The sequence below is a fragment of the Folsomia candida genome, unplaced genomic scaffold (genome assembly GCF_002217175.1).
Source record: "Folsomia candida strain VU population unplaced genomic scaffold, ASM221717v1 Fcan01_Sc006, whole genome shotgun sequence".
Classification (NCBI taxonomy): Eukaryota; Metazoa; Arthropoda; class Collembola; order Entomobryomorpha; family Isotomidae; genus Folsomia; species Folsomia candida.
In genome coordinates this window covers 9,150,357-9,175,498 of record NW_019091198.1, presented here as the reverse complement: position 1 = coordinate 9,175,498, position 25,142 = coordinate 9,150,357, and the positions used below count along the sequence as shown (strand labels likewise).

The 25,142-nt window shown below is 36.7% G+C and overlaps 4 protein-coding genes across 7 annotated transcripts; 1 reads left to right on the top strand and 3 right to left on the bottom strand.

The window, feature by feature from the left end:
- Nucleotides 1-231: 231 nt before the first annotated feature.
- LOC110851175 lies at nt 232-4,830 on the top strand. Its single transcript, XM_022098838.2, has 3 exons — nt 232-858; nt 1,177-1,321; nt 3,835-4,830. Exons 1-3 carry the CDS (start codon nt 756-758, stop codon nt 4,226-4,228), a joined length of 642 nt encoding a protein of 213 aa, XP_021954530.1. The 5' UTR covers nt 232-755; the 3' UTR covers nt 4,229-4,830.
- Nucleotides 4,831-5,254: 424 nt separating this feature from the next.
- Nucleotides 5,255-7,678, bottom strand: LOC110851174. Its single transcript, XM_022098837.2, has 5 exons — nt 6,773-7,678; nt 6,580-6,709; nt 6,396-6,490; nt 5,895-6,131; nt 5,255-5,826 (listed from the first exon to the last, which is right to left on the bottom strand). Exons 1-5 carry the CDS (start codon nt 6,989-6,991, stop codon nt 5,728-5,730), a joined length of 780 nt encoding a protein of 259 aa, XP_021954529.1. The 5' UTR covers nt 6,992-7,678; the 3' UTR covers nt 5,255-5,727.
- Nucleotides 7,679-8,300: 622 nt separating this feature from the next.
- Nucleotides 8,301-13,725, bottom strand: LOC110851387 (proton-coupled amino acid transporter-like protein CG1139). 4 transcript variants are annotated; one of them, XM_022099143.2, is made up of 12 exons: nt 13,530-13,725; nt 11,348-11,446; nt 11,098-11,250; nt 10,874-11,024; nt 10,711-10,782; nt 10,597-10,646; nt 10,444-10,528; nt 10,104-10,371; nt 9,819-10,017; nt 9,659-9,745; nt 9,498-9,583; nt 8,301-9,408 (listed from the first exon to the last, which is right to left on the bottom strand). In XM_022099143.2, exons 2-12 carry the CDS (start codon nt 11,407-11,409, stop codon nt 9,155-9,157), a joined length of 1,467 nt encoding a protein of 488 aa, XP_021954835.1. In that variant the 5' UTR covers nt 11,410-11,446; nt 13,530-13,725; the 3' UTR covers nt 8,301-9,154. The 4 variants fall into 4 exon arrangements, with proteins under 4 accessions (XP_021954835.1, XP_021954834.1, XP_035708483.1 ...); XM_022099142.2 differs by lacking the exon at nt 13,530-13,725 and adding an exon at nt 13,031-13,250; XM_035852590.1 differs by lacking the exon at nt 13,530-13,725 and adding an exon at nt 12,795-12,960.
- A 560-nt stretch (nt 13,726-14,285) lies between these two features.
- On the bottom strand, nt 14,286-16,308 carry LOC110851389 (protein YIPF6 homolog). The gene is made up of 8 exons (XM_022099149.2): nt 15,918-16,308; nt 15,669-15,795; nt 15,463-15,585; nt 15,313-15,394; nt 15,190-15,232; nt 14,992-15,114; nt 14,759-14,910; nt 14,286-14,684 (listed from the first exon to the last, which is right to left on the bottom strand). The coding sequence occupies exons 2-8, from the start codon at nt 15,747-15,749 to the stop codon at nt 14,506-14,508; spliced, it is 783 nt and encodes a 260-aa protein (XP_021954841.1). The 5' UTR covers nt 15,750-15,795; nt 15,918-16,308; the 3' UTR covers nt 14,286-14,505.
- Between the last annotated feature and the right edge of the window lie 8,834 nt (nt 16,309-25,142).

Sequence of the window (25,142 nt, the reverse complement as noted above, 5' to 3'; positions counted from 1 at the left end):
AGTTGGTTTCGCATTTACACCCTCGTTCGCTTGTACGTACACAATGTTTTGGCAATAATGATACACAGCAGCAACAGCAGCACTGAAGATTTGTGGAGGTAATGGCTCGTGGTGTCGTGAGGTGTGTAATGAAATGTTTGACGCAGGTACGCGCAGAGAGAAAGAAGTTACAACAAGTGTTTTATTTTATAGTCGTCGTCATTTCCAATCTTTGCCTCATTCCAAGTTTGTCCTCCTCTCTCCTTGTTGTCATCCATTTCTCCTTAAAACCTGAAAACCCCTGAATAATCATAATTGCCCACGAATTAGGCACAAATAACATAACAAACCTGTTCATTGCTGCATCTTTCTGGTGGTGCCAAGCGTCTCTTTCACAGACACACACACCCACACAGACCCACAACAACTTTAAACAACAACTGCATTCAGCAAGTTTTGCATATTACTCTTCTTGGCTCTTGCTGCCCTCCTGTTTATTTTGACTACCAAACTTTGTATATAAACCAAACTTTGTGGTCCATTTGCCGCAGTTGTAACTTTGACTTGTTCTGTGCTAGACTCACTCAAGCCAAGAAACTCTATTTCCATTTGTCAACCATAGTAGGAGATTCGTGCCCAGAAAGATTTTGCCAGCTTCTCAGTCTTTTGTTATCTTCATAGAAGATTAAGCTCGATTTTTTTGGAGTTAAGCATTAACCACACACGAGAAGACCTCACCCTCTGACGATACGAAGACGTTTACAGTGATTCTCAGGATGATGTCCCTTTTGCCTTGGTCCATATCAATCTTCGTCACTCTCACTTCTGTCTCAGTCACTTTGGCGTCCTTCGCTCTCCAGCCGGCCACAGTTCACCCAAGTAAGGAAGAAGCCAAAGCCAAAATACTTATTATTATTATTTGTCATTCGTGTTGTTTGTTGTTCCTTTCAATCAATTTAATACTTTCAGTTAATAACTTTATTTTCGTGACATATTTTTTCTGTCAAGTCATTATTATTTTGTCAAGCATTTTGTCATACTTCTTGAGGAAGGAAACGCGTGCGTGTTAGTTTATGTATCCCTTGTGTGGAATACAATTTAATACACTCTTCTTTTTTTCATAGTCACTTGAAATGACACGTCTCTCAATTTTTTTAGATGTCAAATGTATAATCTTTTAAATATAATTTCATCTAGGTCGCCCAGATACCTGTTTCAACAAAGATACAAATTCCTTTTACGAGGATGGAGATTCTTGGCACATTTCAGGATGTGCTATGGCGAGCTGTATGAAAATTGGCCAGCCGTCGGGCAAATCACAAATGATGATCTCATACGAAGGGTATGTATACAACATAGTTTATAATAATGATAATAATTCGCATAAAATCTCTGCCTGGCTTTCTGCATGCCTTCTCCAAAGAGTTTAATAAGTGACTCTCACGGAGTCAAGTTTGGCATGTAATTAAGCATTTTTTGCACACTTGAAATATTATTATTTCGTCATTTCTTTGCCTTTTCTCGTTGTCATCTCGCTCTTTCTCTGGGGCGATATATCGGGCCAACAAACTGTCATACTTGCAACTGCGTCAGAGCAAATCTCCGTAAAGAGAGATGTTTGAGTAGGTGGGAACAGCTCATGTAGATATTTTTCTCCTTATTATTACTATTACCTTTAAATATTTTACTTAAAAATGTGGGAGTACATGCTTAAATATGTAGTTTTCTTAGGATCCTGCATACGTATGTAGGAATGACAAACGAAACCATGTTCGTTTACATCCTTTTTCTTATTCATTCGCTCATAGATATTGTTATTATTAAGAAGTCGTTAAAAAGAGGGAATAGTGGGTAGCGTGCCAAAATTACCTTAAATGCTCAATAATAAGACGAAGGTGGATGGATGAATGATCATAATTTTCTCTTAATTACCTTCCACCACCACTTCCACCAACTTCCACCTGCCACACAACACAATTGCCAAGTCGCAAGGATCCCTTGCAGACGGTAGATTCATGGAGGAACTACGTGCATATTTACTACCACCAACAAAAGCAGTAGTGGGATACACGATGTGTATTGTGATGTAAAGCAAACTAGTTACGACTGACCCTGATTGGAGTCAGTGTCAAGAGCGTTGGACAAATTAATGAACTTCACCTCATCCTTTGTAAATGCATGGCAGATCGGCCTTGGCAATATATTTGTGATCTTGGTCACAAACAAATCCTTAGACCAACACCTTTCCCACAGCATAAAACGAACCACAACCTCACTTATTTACGTATTAAACAGTATCAAAAGAAATGTTGACGACCTTGCAATTTCGAAATTGTTAGGATTTTCAATCACTTCGTTGTATAATATCAGGTTACATTACGTTGCATGATAATTAGTCATGGACACATTTTTTTTCATTGTAGAATCGAATATCAAATATCATAAAGTACTACCTTATTTAGCGTAAAGTATGTACGCGAGTGCAGTTGTGTAATGGCTTTTTCACCCATGTGAACTTTTATGGGCCATAAATCGAGGCAAAAATTCAATTAAATATCTCCAGCCACCTTGTAATCGATTTATCAACTTCTGATTTGTGAAATCCGCATTACAATAATTTATCTGAGATTAAATCACTGGATTGATTCTTGATTAATGCCCTCGTCTCAGTCCTGTCCAGATTTGTAAATGACTCTGGTGGATCTATTGCGTTAAATTTTACCCAACTCGGTCGGCGGCTTCTTTATTAAAAAGTAATTTTCACGTTTGAAGAATTTTCTTGCAAAAAAAATTCACGACGAGTGGTTACTGGATCGGTTACGTCATGTCGTCATGTAGAGAGAATTTAAGAAGAGGAATTATTTATGAAGTCATGAATGAATTTGTTGGTTAGTCAAAGCGCCTGATGATTCTACGTGTAGTACTTATTAGGTAAATAAAAAGCTATAAATTACCGACTGATTTCCACGAAGTACACGATAACAAGTGGTCAAATCACTGTAATCGAGGACTTGATTCTAATTAAATTTCGTGCACGACTTTTCAAGAATTACATATCGCACTCATTCTCATACGAAACTTTGACCAAATCCGGATCCACCACGCTGCGAGTGAGATATGAAATTGCCTGCTAAATTTGACTGAATTTAGCTATGACGCACCCACATCGCACATTTTAAGAGAAACAATAGCATGACCGAACCTGAATTATAACCTCATTAAGACATTTTTTGTCAAAATTGACGGGCATAATGTGAATTATTTGGATCTGAGCCCACACACGTACATACATCTGCATACATACATATACATTGTAGATCTACATACTTACTTACAACCAGAGCCCGACTACTTAATCTCTTTTGTCACTCTTTATTATATGCAAATCTTTATAAGGATATTTCTTTTCGTGATTTACTGACAATGAGCAAATGATATCTTTTTCTCACTCTCTTTTTGGATTTTATGTAATCCTTTGGAATGCCATTTATTATTTCGTTGTGGGGTTTTACGTGGGTCCAGCCATGAAATACTTGCATAAATACATATGAGAACATGTAATTGTAATAACTGTCTACGTGCATGTACTCACTTACGGTGAATGATTTTGGGGTTTTAGAATTTTACGGCTTTGCTATATGTGCAGATAAATATATTAACCAATCCCAAATTGTAGTGTTTTTTACAACTCTTTACCTTTTGTTGTTCAACCTTTATTTAACCTATTATTTTCTTCGCGAGGAAGAAATTTTGTTTTCCTCTGTTAAGAAGAAATCATCATCGTGCTTCATGTACATGCAACTATGTGTCAGTCCTGTCAATTAAGCCTTGTTTTTTTCTGCTTGTCTTCAACAGGTGTGGGTCCGTTGGGTATGAGCCACCATGTTACATTGAGGAAGACAAACAAGCCGAGTTTCCCGATTGTTGTCCACAAATTACTTGCCCAGACTCGAGCGAAAATAAAGATTACAACTCCATGGAGGAAGTAAACAATGAGCTGGATACGGATGGACGAAAAAATGAGACGGTAAAAACGGAAAGTTTAATGGAAAAGCAGCCTTCCCACAACGATTACTATGAGGATGCCTCCCAGAACAAAGCAAGACAATGGCGAAACGTGAACAGCGGGGTGTGGCTCCAGTCCATAGAGTCGGACGATGATTTAGACTCGTCAGACTTCCAGAACAACCAAGTGGAACAAGAAGAACAGCCACGTAAAGTGTCGCCAAAGTTCTGGTACTGGTTCTGAATACCTGTTGTTAACATTACCTGCACAACCACCTCTGTCGTACCTACAGATAAAATTATTACCTGACCAAACCAGTACTTTCTGGTGTGTATAATTTTTAAGAAGTTTTGACTCGATGTTTTATTAGCTTATTATTACTGCGCGAGATGGAAGGATGATAATACATATCATTTCCAACGCGCGTCTCGTCTTGTGATTTCCTGCAATTCAGTTAGATCTTGTGTAAATACGTGTAATAAGATATGGTAGTTAAGTAGTAGTTATGCCTTATTATAGCACACGCTGATATTACCTACTACTAATTGTTGTAAGGATGCAAATATCTGTCTGTATGCTTCATCAAGTCAAAGAATGCTCGCATATTGTATTAAGTATTTCCATTATTATTGTTATTGCTACAATGTGTTGCTGCTTTTGTTTATGGGTGTTGAACGACGGACGGTGAGTCTGTCGGTGTAATTAATTAGTACATGTTAAGTGTCTGCTAAAAGAGAATTTTAAATGAAGTTTGGTGGTGTGTCCTGTTGTACTTACTACCGCAAGACAGCCAAAGATGAAGAGATTGAATAAATACCTTGCTGTTGTTGTTGTTTACCAAGATACGCACAATGGATATAAATATAATTTGTCCAACACGCATATTTTGCATGTCTGGTCACTGGTGGTATCATGTTCATATTCAATTTGCTTGGCTCACTCACTGTCTGCCTGCAATCGTAAAGAGGGAGATGACTCAATCATCTTTTTGCGAATGACCTCTAATTTTTGTGGAGTTTTTTATACACAGGCAGCCAGGAAACTTTAGTTTTGACAATAACGACAAGCAGCAAAAAGAATATGTTGGTTGGACCAGGTGACATTTATTTATTCATTAGCCATCCATATCATTAACAAGATCTTTATTATGGAAACTAAATATGTGGTTATGGTTATGAGATGTCGAGCTAAATATGTGTGTGGCTATTTCTGGCATACTTTTTCCCTGTTAGGGAAACATTGAATGTTTGAAGGTTGTATTGAGAGAAATTAGTTTTTGTAAAATGCAGGGTTTGTCATATTGTAATCGATTGGGTGCTGATAGTTTTGTGTTCAAAATTTAAAATTATAAAATACTGCATTTTGCTTATGCACTTTCATACGATGCAGAAACCGCTTTTCATAATGTTTGACAATGAGGAACAAGTCAAGGAAGGTCCCAGGAATTTTAACACTGGAGTCCAAGATTAAAACTAAATATTTTCATTTGAATCACAGTCATGAAGAATGTTTATGTACAACACATTAAAATAAAGATTTATCTTAAACCATAGTAGATTTTACTCACTTATTATTTGTGCTAAATAAATGTATAAAGACAAGTGCGCTTTAATTACTACAATTTTATAACTACTTATTTATCATATTATTATGAACGTTTTTTATAAACATCTCGATATTTCTATATATATCTAATCTCGGTAATAGTCGATATAACTAATGACGTGCTTCATAACCTTTTTTTACGCTAGCGGCATTTGCATAGTTGGTGTAGCACTGTACGGTGTCACAGGTCGAGAGCCAGCGATGGATTGTGTATTCAGTGACGCCATTGTTCCCATCTGCAGTAAGGAAATTAAAATTAGCTGATTGAACTAGGTATACGCATTTAATTTTTTTACAGTTATACCCTCAAATGTGCGAAATCTTCCAACTTTGTCAAGTCACATAGCTCCAAGAACAGCGAATACACGGATGCCCATCCAACCGCATTTAAAATGGTGAATAAGAGCCAAGATATGCACATCACAATGTTGTACGTGAATATCATGTCATTCACCACAGCGGCGAAAATAAAGCCAAAAAATCTCCATACGCCAAACACCATCATGGTAATCAGCCATGGAGTCATTTGATGTTCATATTCCTAAAATACCATAAAAATTAAATAAGATTCTCCCAAATTAATAAGTAGGAAATTCACTAAAAGTTTGTAATCCAGTAAACTTCGCAAGTTTTATAAAATTATTTTTCAAGTCTTGGTAAAATAAAAAGGTGTCATTAATTACAATAGATTTTTAAAGTGGCAATTCCTGGCAATTTTTTTTGCAAATTTGTAGATTTACAGAATTTACTGGGTTATAAACATTCGATTGAATTGCTTCATTGCTTGAAATAATTTTCACCGTACATTGCGTAATGCTTGAATCAATTGGAGTGTTGTCAGAAACAAGGCTACTCCTCCTATTGTTGAAAGAACAGCAATACCGATTAAGGAGTTACGCACTGGAAATCAAATCAGGAAATCATTATATTTTTAAAGTTGGGTCTTAAGAAAGTTTTCTGAAAATGCAAATCTCTAACTCGATTCTTACCATGTTTGTTCCCTATGTACACAAAGTCAAAAGATATCAAGTAGTAGCCGTAGTGGACGCTTCTAGGGGCAGCTTCACTTAAGCAATATATGTCGAAACAGGACGTAATTACGGTGAACAAACTGATAAACTACATAAATAAATGGATTTATTAATTCTTTGGATTCTGTTCTGTAATACTTTGCTTACGTACAATTGAGTAGAAAGCAGTGTAAAGGGATAAGCGCTGGACATCGAAGCCGAAGCAGGTGGCAAGTAAGGGGCGTTTGTACCATGGCGTCTGGAGTGATTTTGCCGATCTGGCAGATCTCATCCCCGTGGCGTGGGATCTTGTGGTGGTGTGCGATCTCGTAGCTTGGGAATGGGAGTAAATGGACGGTGTCCCCACGCTGGATGCTCGTTTCATCCCCATTTTGCTGGGTTTATTATGTAACAAGTGAACACAATTACAGTCTTAATTGAAATTTTTATAAATATGAAATTTCAAGATTTTAAGGACATTTTCTAAGCTGGGAACCTGACCACTGCACATTCAGATTTTTTTCCAAGGTTTGTTTTTGTTTTGTTAGTTGTATGGTATCCTTGTACAGTACAGATTTAACCAGATGGAAATGAATTTATTATGTTGAGCGGCACGGTAACTTTTGACAATTGTGGGTTGGAAAATTTGGGGACATGTCATGTGGAAAACCAGCGAAGCGTGAAGCACCATAGGAGAAGAGATTGGATGGGTTGCGTAAATGATACATATAGCGTCCCCACAAACCAAACTATAATAAACTGACAACAGATAATAACAATGGGAGAATCCCTTCACTCTTCTTCTCTTTTTCTGTCGGGAGGAAATGGCAAATTGTATTGTGAATTTTTTAGTATTATAATTGCAAAGTTTTCCACCCGCTTCGTACCCTTGTTTACAGACACGTATAAATTTGTATACTCTCGTGAAACTTTTTTCTTTTCTTTAATATGTCCGAAAATTGTTCCGAAAACTGGGTGCAAACAGTAATAAGATTGTGAAAATTCACATGTTTTGCAGCGTATACATAATAATGTAATCAGAAAGTAGCACGTTCTTGGTTGAGAGACTACTATACAACACGGGCTGATTTTTTGTTGTCAACTTTTAATCAACCTCTTTGCGTAGGTATTCGCATATTAGAATATAGCCGTTCTCCTTTACGGGGGAAGCAAGCAAGAGGTGCTGCTACAATGCCTCATAACACGGCAACGCAAAATAATACACGCTTTGATTGACTCTGTGCGTGGTTAGGACTTATGGCAATAATGCAATTTGAGAGTAACTGTTTAGGCCTGTTAAATCGATACGCACTTACGCAGGTACACGCAAGTTTAGTAAGTAGGACGGTTTTCGATAGCAGCAAATCGATTGAAAATCTACAAATACGTGAAAATATTGTAAACCATGTGTTACATATGTAAGACATACTGATGTGTCAACGCTTAAAAAAGCACTAATTACTATTAATTGACGAGAAAAAACAACGTTAATCTGTCACATATTTGATATTATGTAACTATTATAGGACACATTGTAAAATCAGATTTCCGGAAAATATGCAGATGTGTATGACAAATGAGGAATGCTAGATTGGGTTAACGCGCAATCGACCAAAGCGTCATATGGTTTGTTCTTTGTTCATAATTTGTATGCATTTTTGAACAAAGAATAATAAAAACCAAGGACAATGATAGGTCAATTATTTTTTCAATTGCTTTTGGAATTATACTCTCGAAGATTTATTTATTTCTACAGCACATTCATATTTTTCTTAAGATTGTTAATATTAAACATCACACATGCAGACTTCATTGTGTCCCGTTTTAAAGTCAAATTTTAAAGAAGATACAATTACACTATAATTTACAGATTTGCAAATTTGTTTATGACTCTGATTAAACGAATCAAAAAATTATTTGAATTGACGGAATAGGGAATAATGAAGACGGAATAATTCTGTATAATAATTTGAGGTCTAGTACAGCTATATATAAGTATTTATAAATTGTACGCGTACGCACCACGATAAGTCAGAGAGGTTTTTCGTAGGCAAGAATAATATGTTGCACCATAAATTCTACGATTATATTTTTTTTACTACTGTCGAAGGCGGATATGAATTAACAAAATAATTGCGCTTATAATAACCAAGTCATTGACAAAGTAAGTATATAACATAATAAATATTCGAACAATTCTGTTCAAGTATAAATATTTTCTGCTTGTTCAATGGGCAAAAGCCACAAAATATAGTAGTAATAAAAAATTATATGTATAATGACTTGAAGAAGCAGATCTCATGATACTGATTAAATCACAAATTTTCCCGTAAAGAGTGATCATTTAGGTTGTTTGACTTTTAAATATAATTGGAAGATATAATATAAATCTCAATATTTCCATACTAAGAAATAGATAGATATACATAGAAATTGCAGAGAGTTTGATATAGACATAATAAATTTAAGTATGTATTTTATAATTGGCCACAGAAATCTCAATAATTACATGATTTGATGTGTAGAATCATTTCACAGTCGAATATTAACAATATTATTTTCCTTCATCTGAACTACCCATAATTATATGTTCCATACTGACATAAGTCCCAGCGATGCACCCAACAGTACCAAAGATGATTAGCATAAAATCCTTCACCAGAGACCAGCGGTATCTTCCATAACCAGCATTCCAATTCGTCAAAAGATTAATGATAGGAGGGAAAATTAAGGCTAGTGTAGAACTGCTGACAGCCCCCACTAGTGATATAAATAGTCCAAGATGCGGGATCATTTCGGCCAAAATGACTGATAAAAATATAAAACATTTCCATATAAAATATGTTGTGGTTTAATGGACCTGTCCAAATGGGCAATTTATGATATGATAATCTTACACGTGAGGATGACTAGAAAAGTACGGAAAGCATATTCCGAGATCAATTGCATCTTCTCCGTAGGAATGCGAGACTTTAGATGTGGCCTGAAATTGAAGGAATCATGAAATTATGAAATCGTTCAGGTAGGGTGTAAAGGAAATAAAACCGAAAATCCATACCAAATTATATCTATTGGAACATAAAACTGGAGTGCATAAGAGAGAAATATGGAGAGGGCCATCATCAATCGCACAGATTCAGCCAGTCTATGTACATAAAATTTAATGCATTATTATAGTTTTTGGCTAAAAATCATTGAAAGGTAGACAAACGACTTACACTTCACCATCCGTGAGATTTAATGTAATGCTGCCCTTTACAGTTTCTCCATATTTCAAATAGCCAAAGAATCCCACAGCCGTATAGAGGCAACCAACAATGACCATACTCGTATTCAAGACTCCTGTCCAGCCCCCAAAGTCTTGTGGATTCTTCATTTTATTTTCCAGAGGAAGTACCATTCCAATTCCTTCGAACGCTGAAAGAAACAATGATAATCATATTATATCAAAACAATAGGGATTCAAATAATGAAAGATTGATATATTTCAAATTAATAAGTACCGTAAATGGCAGTGCCAAAGTAGAGCGGAAGTTGCTTCCAAGAAGAAAATCCGACATTGATACCCGTTCTGTTCATGGGTGGCAGAGGGTCGCGAAAAATGTAGTAAAATATGATCGCTAGCCCAACTCCCATGAAGATATTGGCAATCATCGAGAATGGTGCCAAATACTTTAAGTTCTTGATGTAGTTCAATAGAATCATTGGAATCAGCAAAAATATCATGTAATCCCTGAAAGTCCAATCCAGCCCCAAGAGTGGATTCAAGACCTGCATCAAAATGCAGATTCATTAAGATATACTGGAATCCAAGTCGTTTTTCTACTCAAAAGTAAACATTACCTTGAACAAATTTTCTGCTACGAACACAAAGTACACGCAGCAAAATCCCAACTGTGTCACGCAGAGGAAACAATTGATCAGAATTCTAGAGTTGTAAGTAAAGACTGATTGAATTAATATGTAGTTATTAATTTAAATGAAAAATAAAATTACCTTGCATACGGAGCAAACCGCCTTAACCGAGGTGGTCCAACTCGAAATGACTGTTCGTATAAATAATAGTCCAAGTTATGCAAAGGAAAAAAATAATTAAGCTAAGATACTTACCTGTTCAGCAACTTCCGCAAAACTCAATGCCGGGGTTTGTGTCCGTCTGCATAAATCATGAGCACAAGCTACCTGGAAATACCCGTAAGCTTATATTACTTACTATTCATTATAATTTAATAAAACACAAAGATCTATCTAAAACATGCAATAAATTCCTTACTAGAATGTGCATCGTATGAACGCAAATGATGCCGATAAAAACTGTTCCAAGTGTTCCTACTGTCAACCCTGCGTTCTTAAAAGCATCCGGCATCGCTAAAATTCCCGTTCCAATGTTGCCTTTTAGCAAGTGAATCATAGTGTCACAGTTTCTATATGAGGTTACAAAATTGGTAAAATTTTCCAAGAGAATCTTGTCATGAACATTGTATTTCATGTCCTTACGAGGTTGGGTGGTCAACATCCCGCTCAGAAAGGGGGTCATAGTCACCAGTGATGGCATACTCCCGACACCCGACCGGTCTCTGAAGCGTAATGGCCGATGTCTTTGCTCCACCTTTGTACGGACCCTCCGTTTCTGAATCCTGAGAAGTTCCTCTGAAATTTTGAAACATTAAAATCTCAATAAAAATCTCGAACTTATTATCCCGAACTTATTATTGAACTTATGTAGGAATAATGTCCGTCAACGTACGCTTCATGAGAACTATCTGCCTGCAGCAGAAGTGGCTCCGCTTCTTCCTTTCCCCGACTCATGATAAATCGGTTTTACTTAGAGCACCAATAATATTTTCTGAAAACAAATTTAAGAAAATCCGTTTTTAACTTTTTGTAAAACACTTTTAAAAATAAAACACAAATTAAAAGGAGAGGGACACACTACACTTTATGCATACCTGTTGAACTAATCCGCTTAAAAATTTATATGCAAATTCAGCTGATAAGTCGGTGATTATAGGATTAGTGAGAGTATTTCGTTCACAATTAAATTATACTTATGCTCTGCATTTTATGCAAGTGCATGGTTAAATAAAACTGATTGAATTAAACCGTAAACGCCACGCTTACATTTTTCTAATAAAAGCTAAAGATCTTTCATGCTCAATGATAACGACATGAGGAGTGAACTTGAGTGAGCTTTTTTGCCATCTATGTGATCAATGTAATCAAAGACTTTTCCATACGACAAGCTCAGCACGATTTAATATAATGATATGACTCACTAGATTTCTACATGCACAACCATCGATTAAATCCCAAGATCAGGAAATAAATAAATATGTACTTAACGAAATGAGTGTCACAAAGTCAATGCTGAATGTAGATCAGTGTTACCAAATTAAGCACTAAAATTTACTCGCTCACTCGCAAGAATGTCAGAAAAATGAATGAATGTGTCACCACTAAAATGATTAAGAAAAAAACTGCATTTCTATAAAGACATGGTCAAACACGCAATAAAAAATGTGTCCAGGAAAGTTTTCAAGTTTTTATCACCCTACTAACTAATTATAATATTGCGAGAGAGTGAGACTCTGTTACGCTGGTTGTGAAATCTATTATGGAACTTGAATAGACCAAGAATTTTTTTCTTATCAAGGAAGACATTCGTCTTATCAAGTTATATCAGTCATATTATGTATTTCTCAAGATTGTGATATTAATAAGTGATACTCGTCCTCTCACACTTTTCCCTTCCAGATTCTTGTAATGTTTGATTACCTAGTTGTAATTTTCCATTATGTATTTTGAGAATTGTGGGCGTATTGCACACATACGCACACACTCCCAGTATTTAAAGTGGTCAGGGGTTAGAGAATCACACATTAAGACGTTTTACAAATGATGTATCCATTTAAGGGACTGTGCAGAAAGCATGCGATCGGTTTGAGGGGGTTAGGTTAGTGGTAAATGCATCCTATCCTTTATAACATGGGTCACATAGGTCACACCACGGGGGTAGGGGTCAAAATTATCCGAAAATGCTTTTTGTACGGCCCCTAAAGAGACGTAATGTTACTTTTGCGTCTGGAACTTGGTGGTATATATAGAATTATGATGATGATGGTGATGACTGATGACTAATTAATTATATAAAAATAACTGCTAGGTACTAATTCCACCTCATTATATACACTTACATAATAATTCCAGTAATATATGACGACTACATCTACCCCCGACGAATATATTTATTGATCCGATCAATTTGATCGTCTCAATTAAAAGTCTAAACTTTCAATCCCGATTGGAAAGTGGATAAGAGAAATCATTCAAGTGACTGGTATTTATTACACCCTTTGCTTCCAGCCATTGTTCAAACTACAGGGTTTCACTTTATTCCTAAAACCTTTCACAATATGGAAAATTTACTTACTTTACATAGTAATTTTCGAGTTAATTCCCAGAATCAGCTGCAAGGGTTAACATGCGTTAAACGACTGAACAAAAAATCACATTTTGCTTACAACCTGTCAATCCTACATATGCAATATGCAAGGGGATAGAAGAAACCACCTTTTCTATTATATCTTGCTTTGCTTAAACTACGTTAATGTGCTTAAAACTGCGCTTAATGGTTTTGGTGAAACCTCAACTGGGAAAAAGGATTCATAACAAAACAACAGCAATCCAGATCCATAATAAGACTAGCATAATGTATGTACGCAAGAAGACATCCATATGGAAAAGTTATTACAATCGGGAACCACCGAGGAGCGACCGTTCCTGCCCAGTTCTTGGAATTCTCAGATCGAATATGTTACAAAGTGGTATGTATGCAATATTAGATACAGAATACGAGTTTTGCTTGATGAAAAGTGATGAGTTTTGCCATTCGAATTATAATTAACAACAAAGTGAAAGCAGTCACTTACTTTACCGCACCCACGCACGCACCACTTTCACCAGCACCAGCCCAGCCAAATCCTCCCAGCCTTGTTTTTTTTTATCTCATTCCAATAACCATAATAAGAATGGATGTATTACAGCATAGTGGAGAAGAAGGCTGAGTCCTTCCCCATGGTGAAAGTTTGACTGGTGAGTCACCAAGATTTTCTCTGAGTGAAAAATGGAAACCCAGAAATGGAAATGATGACCAGCCAGGACGGGATGTTGTGTGGAGCCTGATGTGAGAAAAGTAGGTAGGAATGGGTCCACTTTCACAGTCATGCGTCCCATAGTGAACAACACATTGTGTGCTGACTATGTTTCCTGGTGGGACTTTCTCCTCGGATGCGAACCATTACGTGGGTGGAGGGCATATAGTAAAAACTTGGTTGTGTGATCTCAAGACTCAATTTTATTGCAAGCTGGTGAAAAAGGAGGATTCGATCGATGGTTTAGGCTGCTGGATGGATGTAGCAACATGACGGGGAACAACAGGTTGTCTCAATTTGTGACCATTTGGTGCATGCAGACAGGTTCCGGCAGATTAATTACTTTCACTCTGGAGAAAATTGAAAGGCGAGTATAACGAGTATTAGGCAGACTTGGTTGCAAAGTAATTTGCAACATGCGAGCAGATCGTTTCGAGTATTAAACCAGATAAGGATAGTTTCAATCTCTCGTGCATGTATGTACGTATATTATTGCATATTGTATATGGTCATTCATTAATGCATACACGATGGTTCAACTGTTGATCATATACTTGGATCGACTTATTTATTTCCCATGCAAAACAGGTAAACAAAAATAATTATTATTACACGGAACAAGTACGGTTGACCCAAAGACGTATTACGTGCCATGGATATAAATAAACATGTTTTTTTCTTATATTATTATGACTAAAAATTTAAAAATTCATCGGAAACTAGAAATAGCACTTGCAGCAGTAGGAAGAATAATTCATGTGGTTGTCGTTGGATTCGGTACCACTACCGGGGCTGGGGGTGCGACAGAGTTTGGTGGAGGACCCGTGTGATACAGGATGACGAGTGCGATTATCAAATAGTACAATCCGATGGGGGCGAGATGGTATGGAATGTTGAGTGGACCTTCTTCATGTTTCAAGATCATCGATGTTGCTGTAATATGAAAGAATAAATAAGTTAATAAGTAATATAAGTGAAATTGCATAATGTTTGAATTTATGACTTACTATAAACGGACCAACCCGTAGAACCCACAAAGAGCAAGAATCGTATCCAATAAACTCTTCCAATAAGAAAATCCAACAAGTATGTAATCGTAACATTGATTGCCATTGGAGCCAGACAGTATCCAAGAACGGATATGTACTGAAAAATCGATCTGCAAAATTGAAATGGTTTCGACCATTAAAAATCTCATACTCTAAATCATTTAAACAAAAAGAAACAGAAAGTCTCTTACGTATTTGTTCTCAACATGACGACATGTGTATAGGTTACTGCTGCGGTTCCAAGGCACACAATTAAAATAATTTGCGGAAATTGGGACGCGTCTGGGTTATAGTAGTTCATTTGTTGCAATATGCTGAAAAGTTATCATAAATTAATATAACTATTTAAAAAATAGAGAAATGCAATTTAAAAATATTTAAGTACGTACAGTCCTATGTAGGTTGCAAAAAACAGAGCACCCCAAAGGTCCCCTATATCAAACCATTATGTTAATTATTAAATAATTAAATATTGAATACACACTTTTTCACAAGTTTAAAAAATCATTTACATTCAACTAGCAAGTAATTTGGATTTTTCATTGGCAACATTGCATTATAAACTTTATTTCCTACAGCAGTCAGGTCTCGTTTCTAGAGAATAGAGAAAATGACATGTTACTGATCAATTTCCAAGATACAATATGCACAATCTGACTTACTATCGTGTCGAATATAGGTTCATCCAAAGTGTTAAGCTCCCCCTCAACAGTTACTTTCTGATTGTTTCGCGTAATTATGTCCCCCTCCAAGGAACCAAAATCGCCCTCCGCTCTTCCTGTCGACTGTAAAATTAAACACCAAGTATAAAACTTTACCACTAATTTAATTCAAAAGTAAAACTCTTTGAAATCAACGATGTCCTTACCTCAGGACCAAAATTGATTCTGTGCACGTCCGGTGAATCCATCTTCAAACTCTCAATGTTTCCAAGAAACACTGGGTCCATCAACCTGCCAGATTTCTGACAGAACTATTATCTATTGTAACACCGCCTGTAACACAAAAATAATAATAATACCAATGAAATGTAAATCGGCACAACAAAAGTCAAAAGCCGATGAACTCATCCAACGTTTTTATCAGAAAACTAGGTTATTATTAATCCACAACTCACTTTCTTCACAAAGTTCCCAAACTTGGTGTTCCCTGAAGGACAAATAGCAATCGACCAAAAAATTTGATCAGCAGCAGCTGTTCACCAACCCTTTAAAATTCTATGACTATGACTGCTGACGTATCCAAAATAATGCACGTCTGCCTGTGAGCAATGCTGTATTCGTTACACGTTGTGAATAAATATGCCCGACTGGAGTTCAGTTTTTGATGATGACAGGACAGCAGGACTGACGGGGAAAATAGTTCGTTGCTAATGTTGATTTGGAAAAAAAGCTCCCTAATCTACTACTACCCGGTCCCTTCCTTCGGTCACCGGAGGGGTGAAAAATTCGGTGAATAAAATTCAGCAGCTGACGTAGAGGCCCTGTGGATGGATGGATAATAATAATGGAATGAAGAGAATGCAGGCACATAACTCGATTTTGCCCATACTGTCGGAATCACTCGTATTACTTAAATTATGAAGAATACGTATGAAATGATAATTTAAAAAAATTAATGCTTATTTTATGAATTTATAGATGATTAAACACCCAATAGTAAATTATTATCGATTTTATACACTTTACGAAATTAGCAATTTATGGGATAAATGAGACAATGGTTTCTAGCTAAAAAATCTAGGGTTTTTTCATCATACGAATAAGTAATAACTTTTATTTTAACACGCTTTCAGACATTAGGGAATTTGACAGATATTTTCAAAAAGTGAAAGATTAAGACCCACCGGCCACCCCATCCGTAATACAGAAACATTTTAAAATCTTGGAAACTCTGAGCCTTCATCCTAATCATCAACATACAAACTGTATAAAATTACAAAATTTCGGATTTTCTCTTCAAAAATCTATTTAACCTGCATGAAAACAAAGCCTTTCCATCACCAATTGATGAATTGTTGAGGGTTCCAGAGTCATGGGAAAGTGCCTGAGATGAGAATATGGCATGGAAAGCATTCGCAGTGAGTTTGCATTTGTGAGGATGGGAGGGAGGGAGAGCGGGGGTGAGGCAGCCAGTGAGAGGCTGTTGCAAAGCACGTGACAGGTCGGAGGCTGGGTTCCGCGATGGGATGGAGGTTGCTCTCCCGAATTCTTGGCATTCTTCTGCCGTGTGCGGCTGGCTCCCTGCATTCCGCTCCAGGCGCACCACCCATCGAAAAAGCCCCCCTTTTCACCACCACCAACCCCACTCACTTCCGGGGCCACGGAATTCTGCACCAAGACCTTCGCCACTTGCTCCGGCAAAAAATCCAGCAACTGAAAATATCAAGTAAAAGACAAAAAAAGTAATAAAATCTACTTCTTCTGAAACAATTTTTTCTATCTATCGTGAAATTTTTTTTCCAACGGAAAAGTTTACCCGTTCTAATAATTTTTTGATAACGTGAAACTATTTCGATGAGTATGGTGGAATATATCGTAAATATGTAACACTTTGGTCATTTGATGATCACATTTATAAAATAACTCTTCTTCTCGTGTGTGTGGAGACGAAAGTGTAAAAACACTTTTTTATTGAAGTGATTGCACTTCACTTATTTTGATAAATCCTGGTGTGGTGGACTTCACCAAAAAGCTACCAAGACGCATCCCTGGTTTGATTCCTGTAAGTTATTTACATTTTACCTCTTAAAATATACATATTTACAAAATCATTGGTGCAGCAGTATACATTTTTTTTATATGGGAGTCATTATTCCTCGTTATATAAGTGACTCGGGCAAAAAAAGTTGTGGCAGGCACGCACACACCGAATTTATGTAGGTGCAATTACGATTTCTATATATCGTTGGTAAATATGCAAGCAAATATTTGACTCGGGACATGACTATGTACAAGTTATGGAATTGCGGACAAATAAATGTAGGTAAATGTGATGTGAGCGTGGTAATTTCTGACGACCCGGAAGTCAACCTCGTGGTGGCGGAGTAGAGATTTGGGAATTCATATGTCGAGGAGTAGTCATGTCTTTTCCGGTGAAAGCAACTTTCTCTCCACACGAACCAACAGGTTACTGATTAATTGATGAGTCTCCTCTCGCTCGGTCGGGGTATTCTCACGAACACGAACGAACCCATCATTTTCTTGCTCCTGCTTTCCTTTTACCTATGTGGATATACCCGATTCATCGGTTTATCATCATACATATCTTGAACTTCTTCTTACTTTACTTCTCGGTGGCTGCATGGTTTGTTTGTTAAGTCGGTGCTTTCACCAGATTTTTTTCTTCCAACTACTGCCATTCACACCAACTTTCTCATCATTTGATTCCCGTTACTCGACGGGATTGCTTGCCTATTGCTCTCTGCAGGGAACATATGGATGGATGGACATCCATATGTGAGAGATCGGCTTTCCAATTAACGAACACTTAGAAAAAATTTTCTGCATCATTGCACATCATCTAAAGTCATATAATCCAATCGTTGTATATTTATTTTTCAAAGTAATTATATACTAATCTATTTTTGACGAAGGTGTCAGTGATGGATTGCAAACATCTTTTTTTATTGCTTGTCGGTTTTATTACTTATCAGATTGATTCAGAAAAACTGATAATTCATTCAATTCTTGCTGATGTACATGAACTCTCCTCTATTTTATTGCTAGCTAGCTACCTAGTATTATTGCTGCTAATTGAAAATTTGTGCGCTTAATTTGTAATTAGTAGACCAACTAGGGGAAAAAACAAGTTTAAGCCTTTGTCGTAATCCACCCGATTCATCGTGAAGCTCTTGATTGATTCTGCGTGGTGATATCGTGTGAATGTCGTCATGATTTCGACTTGGATCTCTAGTTTCAACTTCAATTGTTCAATTCGATATATAAAACACACAAAGTGCTCACACAATTGTGAGGCAGTCTCAATTTCATATGTGCCGACCATCCATCCATCCATGCCTTATCAAATAACAACCGTCGAACGAACCATGCTTTACTTTAAACTTTTCCCTTTACCCACACCAATTTGAGCACATATTCGTCTGCTCAGTTAGCTCAGCCATTGAGGCAAGTGAGATGGTTCATTGGTTTCAACGACTATATCTGATGATGATGTGATGTATGGTGGTGATATGATATCAATTTATAATTGGGGAACAAGAGAGATAACTTGTCATCTGTATGCGGATTGAATTTTGATGTCTCTATGCTGCTGCTAAACTAATACGCATCTAATCTACGATTGCATACTCTCGGATCTCAGAATAATAATAATAATGATGTCCTTCGACTCTTCTCTCTCTCTGTGCATCATCATCATCCCCATCATCATATCAGAGAAGAGTACTGCTGATTTCTGCAGAAAATTTATACCTATAAAACCGCATTTGAAAATTTTTATTATATAATTTCAAATTACTGGCAGAATGAAATCAAGATTTACAAAGTAACTGATTCATGACCAAGAATATGACCAATATTACTGCCGTTAGTGCCGTGGATAATTTATTTATTTGCAACCCGTAAAAATGACGTAAACTTATTTACTGTACATACATACACAGTAGGAGTAGTTGGTACATATGTATGTATACGTATGCATAATAGGTTGATAGGTACGTAGATAGTAGTACTATGTATGCACAGTCAATAAAGGTTGTAAAAACTTGTCTCGATATATATTTCGAAATTTCATTGGAGAACATTATGTTTACGCATTTATTCACTACTGGGCTCCTACTTTGTCGAAGGTTTGGTTGAGAAATCCTCGGAAAATCAAGAATTGGGTAACGAGCCAAAAAAGTTTGAAAGCTATATTTTATGTAGTCGCACTGTCTGTCCTGCTTTTTCGACGAGATAAAAAAGTGAGTTTAGCCAAAAGAGTACAGACAAGTAAGTGATTGCAATAAACAATCTAATTCAGTGTGTGGAATAAACATTGCATAAAATAACTTAAGTTTGGACATGGCCACAACATAACATACTTATAACACCACACACGGGTCAAATTTCCCTGGTTGCAAATATATTGGCAAACAAAATAAGCAGCAACTGTATGAGTAGGTTCTCTCTTTCACTCTCTCTCTCTCTCTCTCCTGTTTACGAAATCGAGCATAATTGAACACGAGAGATAGGACGATGAGCCACCAAAAAGTTTGCTGCTGGTTTCTTCTTTCGAGGAGACGATTCGGGTAGAAAGCCAAAATGCTACTCTCTGAATCAAAGCAACACGTTGGTCCCGTTTTCGGGTTTTCTTCTTCGTCTTCGAAAGAAGAAGAAGAAAAAGCGTGAATTTTGTTTTTTGGCAAGAGTCGAAATCAAAACGGTTTTTCCAAAGTGGTGGTGCTGCTGAATACGATATATGTTGATGCCAATGTGGATTCAATGTTAAATTTCACCTCGCCCAACAACTACCACACATCTGGTGATGACTGTCTTCTTGGTCCCCACACAAAGATTCGAAAGAGCATATTCGGGGAAATCCGGTGACGAACAGACTCTCATCATCTCAAAGGATGTGGAGTCAAGTCCTTGTACTTTGATGATATAAATGCAGGGACAGCTTTCCTACAAACTATTACACGAGATACTTCAAGACAAGGCGGACAAGTGCCAGGCAGGCAGGCAGGCTGTTTACTTGTTGCACTTTATGGCAGTTACGTCGACGAGCTTATTGTGAAGTCAGGCTTATTTTTAGCGGAAAGGAAAGCGTGAGAGATTATGGATGGAGATACGATAGATGCACTTACTACTGTTTCCTACTTTCCATGACGCTGAAGTCAACGGACGTATCTATTTATATGGGGTTGCCCCGCTGTAGTTATTAGTTTCGTTTAAGCTATATGTCCAAATATCTAATTTCCCATCTACGTACGTAGCTACTACAAGTAGGTTGCAATTTATACGTGCTAAATCCACCGAGTCACACCTACTAAAACGGATTAAATTTAAACGGCTTGTCATAATTTCAATTTTGTTGTTTTCTTTCTCCACGCGCCGCCCTGCAGTTGACAGTCAGGGTTAAATTGATGTAGATTAATAATTTTTACATCATCAGTCCTCCCAGTATTAGCAAACTTGACGCTTTTGGCAAACCGTCGGATACCTGCCAAGTCGAATGCCTACTTTGCCGTCATGGTGTACGAGATCAAAGAGAGAGGATCACCTAGAGGAATTATATATTACTTTGTAGTTGAACTTGGATGGAAATAGCAAGGTCATTCATTATGTGAAAACAGTAAAATATTATGAACTTTGGTATTAATTCGCGAAATTTGGTTTCCTCTCTCTCTCTCTCTCTCTCTCCGTCACGCCCAGGGTTAAACAGTTCATAAAGTGCATTATTTTCTCATCGTCGTCATCTAAATATAAGATATCGTATCTACATATAGAAGATGATCTTTCGAGGAGTAAAAGGTTTTGAATTTGTAATGTAATTTACGACAGGAGTAATAGCATAGAAAAAACGAGTTAGTGGGTGATCACCATAAAATTAGAAGTAAAACTGTCTGTTAAAAAAATCAGCGTGCGGATGGATTCCATTTCAAGAACAGTAATAATAATAATAATACGAATACTACTACTTTTAAAACCAAGACTTCTGCTGCATCTCATCCATCCAATCCATGTGGTTCTGTGCAAAATGCACGAGTTTCTCTTCTTCCTTTTGCACCTCGTATGTATAATAACAATATGTCGCGGACTTGACGTTGGCATTGGACATTATGCTGATCTAATTTCCTCTCTGGGTGCTTATACATACATCGCTTCCACGGTTGACCGTCCATACGGCAGGCAGTCAGTGGTGTGAGTACAGATGTAAAAAAGGAAAACTTGTTGTAAATGTGTGTAATAATGGTCGGTGTAAAAAATATTATGTTTTGGCGAGAAAACCAAGTTGTTGACGTAAGATGGACACGTCAGTGAGTCGCTTTGTTCTTGTTCTTATTAGTCCTCTAGTCGTCTCAGTGACTGAAACACCATTCCTTTACTCCTTGGCTGGTACATATTTAGTAGCTGCATGCACAATTCCTCTTTGTCATGCATACGTACGTACATATGCACGATATATCATAATGAATTTGGTTTTGGTGTTTGAACTTGACTTTCACTCCAACAACCACGGCGAATGTCCTTGGCAAAGACGCTACTACACGTACAGATGATACATTAACCAAGTTCTGTTATCATCATCAGTGCTCCCGATTTAATGACTCTTTTGTTCTCCTTGCGTATTGAATTGTCCTGGGAACAATATATCTATGACTGGTGAACCTAATTAATTCATGGTTTATGTATATTGTATTTCCGAATGACTTGATTCGATTCCATTACTTTGAGTTATTTATTGATTACATTAAAAAAGCATAAAAATAATAATATACATACATACATACAGCGGGTGAATGTTTTATATAGCCGACGAACAAACTCGAGACAAGGGAGTGCATAACAATACTTTATTTCAAGAGCTCTATATGCTTGCTAGAGTTGGCTTGGATTTTATGACTCTTTCTTATTTTTACATTGCAGTTATTATTTGTCGTCGTTCGATTTGATACTTGGAACTGATAAGAAGAGTTATTACTTTTTTGTAAGGATTTATTTTGGTTCATCGTAAATGTTCATCAGAATAGTTTTGTTCTTTACCCAATACAATCATCTTATTATCATCATTATCATCTCTCTGCAATATCTCGCTTTTTGCATGTGCCTCTAACCAAAGGACGAGAAGTCGACTAAATAAATTTCACCGATTCGTCTGTATTATTCATCTGTAATATTTTGCAGAAAGGAAGCGTACTTGACAAGTAAGCCGTTTACATGAATATTCATTAAATATAGTCAGTATCATACGTCAATAATCAATTCAAAATCACGCCGTGGTGCATGCTGAGTTAGTCCGAGACACGGTGTCTTTAGTGGTTAAACTTATATATTTGCACACGTTGCACATATCCCCTCGTCAATATCATCACAGATATCATCTCAGCTCTTGTTTAGTCTTCGGATAGTAGTCACAAAAACTTTATTACTAGTTTGGTTTTGATAGCTATTTATGCATGGATTTGCTTTAGAATCTCAATGATAAAAGTTGATAATTATGTGTAATGGTAGGAAATAAAGTTTGGTATTCTTGGTTGTGGCATGCTCCTATAATAGTAATTGGTAACAGATATTTGTATCAATACTTTACTACTAGCAGCTCAAATTACGAGATGGCTTATTATTATTATTATTATTATTATTATCCTCTCTGAGTTACTCACGAAGGATAGATTTATTATTTTTACTTGACTCAAGATGACAGAAATACTTATAAAGAAAGCATATTCATTTGATGACGATGACGACGACAGTGTGTTGTTTCTTGATCCAAATTTGTTTTCATATTCAGCATTTCAATGTAATGTGACGACTGCATAGTTTAACCGTTGATGACATGCTAATAAGTCACCCACCATCGATAATAACGACTACGAGTGCAAATTCCTAGACGAGTAATGCAGTTAAAGTAAAACGAAACTTATTACTTGGTTGGTGACAAAATGTCAGAAACGGACGACTTTTGCATAAGTGTGTAGTTCAAGTTGATGATGATGGTGGAGATTGAAATGGAATGTATTTTTCCAAATTGATATAAAATCATCACCCGCTGATACTTCTCCTACTACTGGATATGATAATAAGTAATAAAGTCCTTAATTGGGTTCTGTTCATTCTGTGTTCGCTTCGCGGAAGTGAAACCAAGTTTGACCCGGATAAGAAAATGCTTTTTCGTAACAATCCTGTATATATTAACATTCAAAAATTTGATTGGAAATAATTCAGTTTGCAAAGACGATAACATTCCTTCTTGGTTCTGATAGGGAAGAATTTGTGAAATGTATGAGATTCGTTGAGACTTCTGCCATACATTTGAAGAAAGAATGTAGACAGGCATCAGAGTTGCATTCTTGTGAAATTTATCGTTTTCCTTTCCCAAAGGATCACCAATAATATGGCTCATCATCAGAGGATTTGGTTGTCAGTTCAAAGAGCAGTGGTAGCTTTTGCTCCTATGCAAATTTACAATCACCAGCCAGCAAAAGCAGCCTTGCTTAATTTCTGCCAACACATTAGGAAAATATGTATCTTGGAATCTTATTTCTTTCCTCTATAATTACAATGCCCCAAATGCATGGGCTCAAATGAATAGAATTATTTCGGCTACATATTCCTCTCCCGTAAGTACTTAAATATTATATGAGTATCTCGCTCACTCAACATTGTACACGAGAGATGCAATGCACACACACTGTCACAATATGACTTTGTAGAGCCCTGCTGAATCCAAGAAATTTAGGGTTTGCTTGAACTGGTCGGCATTTACATTAGTCACATTCGCATTTTATATGGAACAAATTATGGATGACTCAACTGTGAGCATGCATCACCCAATCTAATCCTACTGACTATGGTTTAGTTTTCTAGTTAGAGTTGTACATACATGAGCAAGTAGGGGCCTAACCTTTGAAAATATCTAAATGCATGCATAGATCTGGCCAAAATGTTTAGCATGTTCTTCTAATCGACCAAGTATTTGTCCTTGTTGATCTAAAACTCTGTTCGTGTTCCATGCACTTACTTGTACATAGCTTGAATTCAAGAAAAAACTTTTGGCATATTATTATAAAGTCCACATTGTGTGTATGTAATATGTGTGCATTACACGTACGTATGTACGTATAGATTTGTTGGTCGGCGTTAGTGTGAATGTGTTGATTTCTGATAATATTGCGAAAGGGCGAGGTGATACATGTGGGTTGGAAACAATGGGATTTTATTTCATGACTCTGATTCATGCCAACATATTATATATTCAGTTATAATCGAGGTCTTGTTTGCCACACAATTGAAGGAATATAACAATATAAAAATAATGTAAGTAAGGGTTAGCACAGTTTAAGGAATTGTCATCATTTGCAACCAGAGGCGGTTTAAATCTATTTCTAGCATGGCATAAAAGTACATAAGTAGTGCTTGGTGCGTAGCTTTTGTCACTAATCACGAGAGGATACTATTCATAACCGTGGGTGCATGCATGGGTGAAATGTCGTTTAGATTGATCATGATTTTTACAGACTAATTAATATTTGTTGCGACCGCGAGGGTTTTTATTGCAACACTCATGCTGATGCTATTGGAGTAATGATGGCTTGTAATTTGATGTCAATGAGCCCGGGTCCGGGTGGGTATTACGTTACATTGAGAATTTGACTCTTTTTATTGGCCTTTCACTC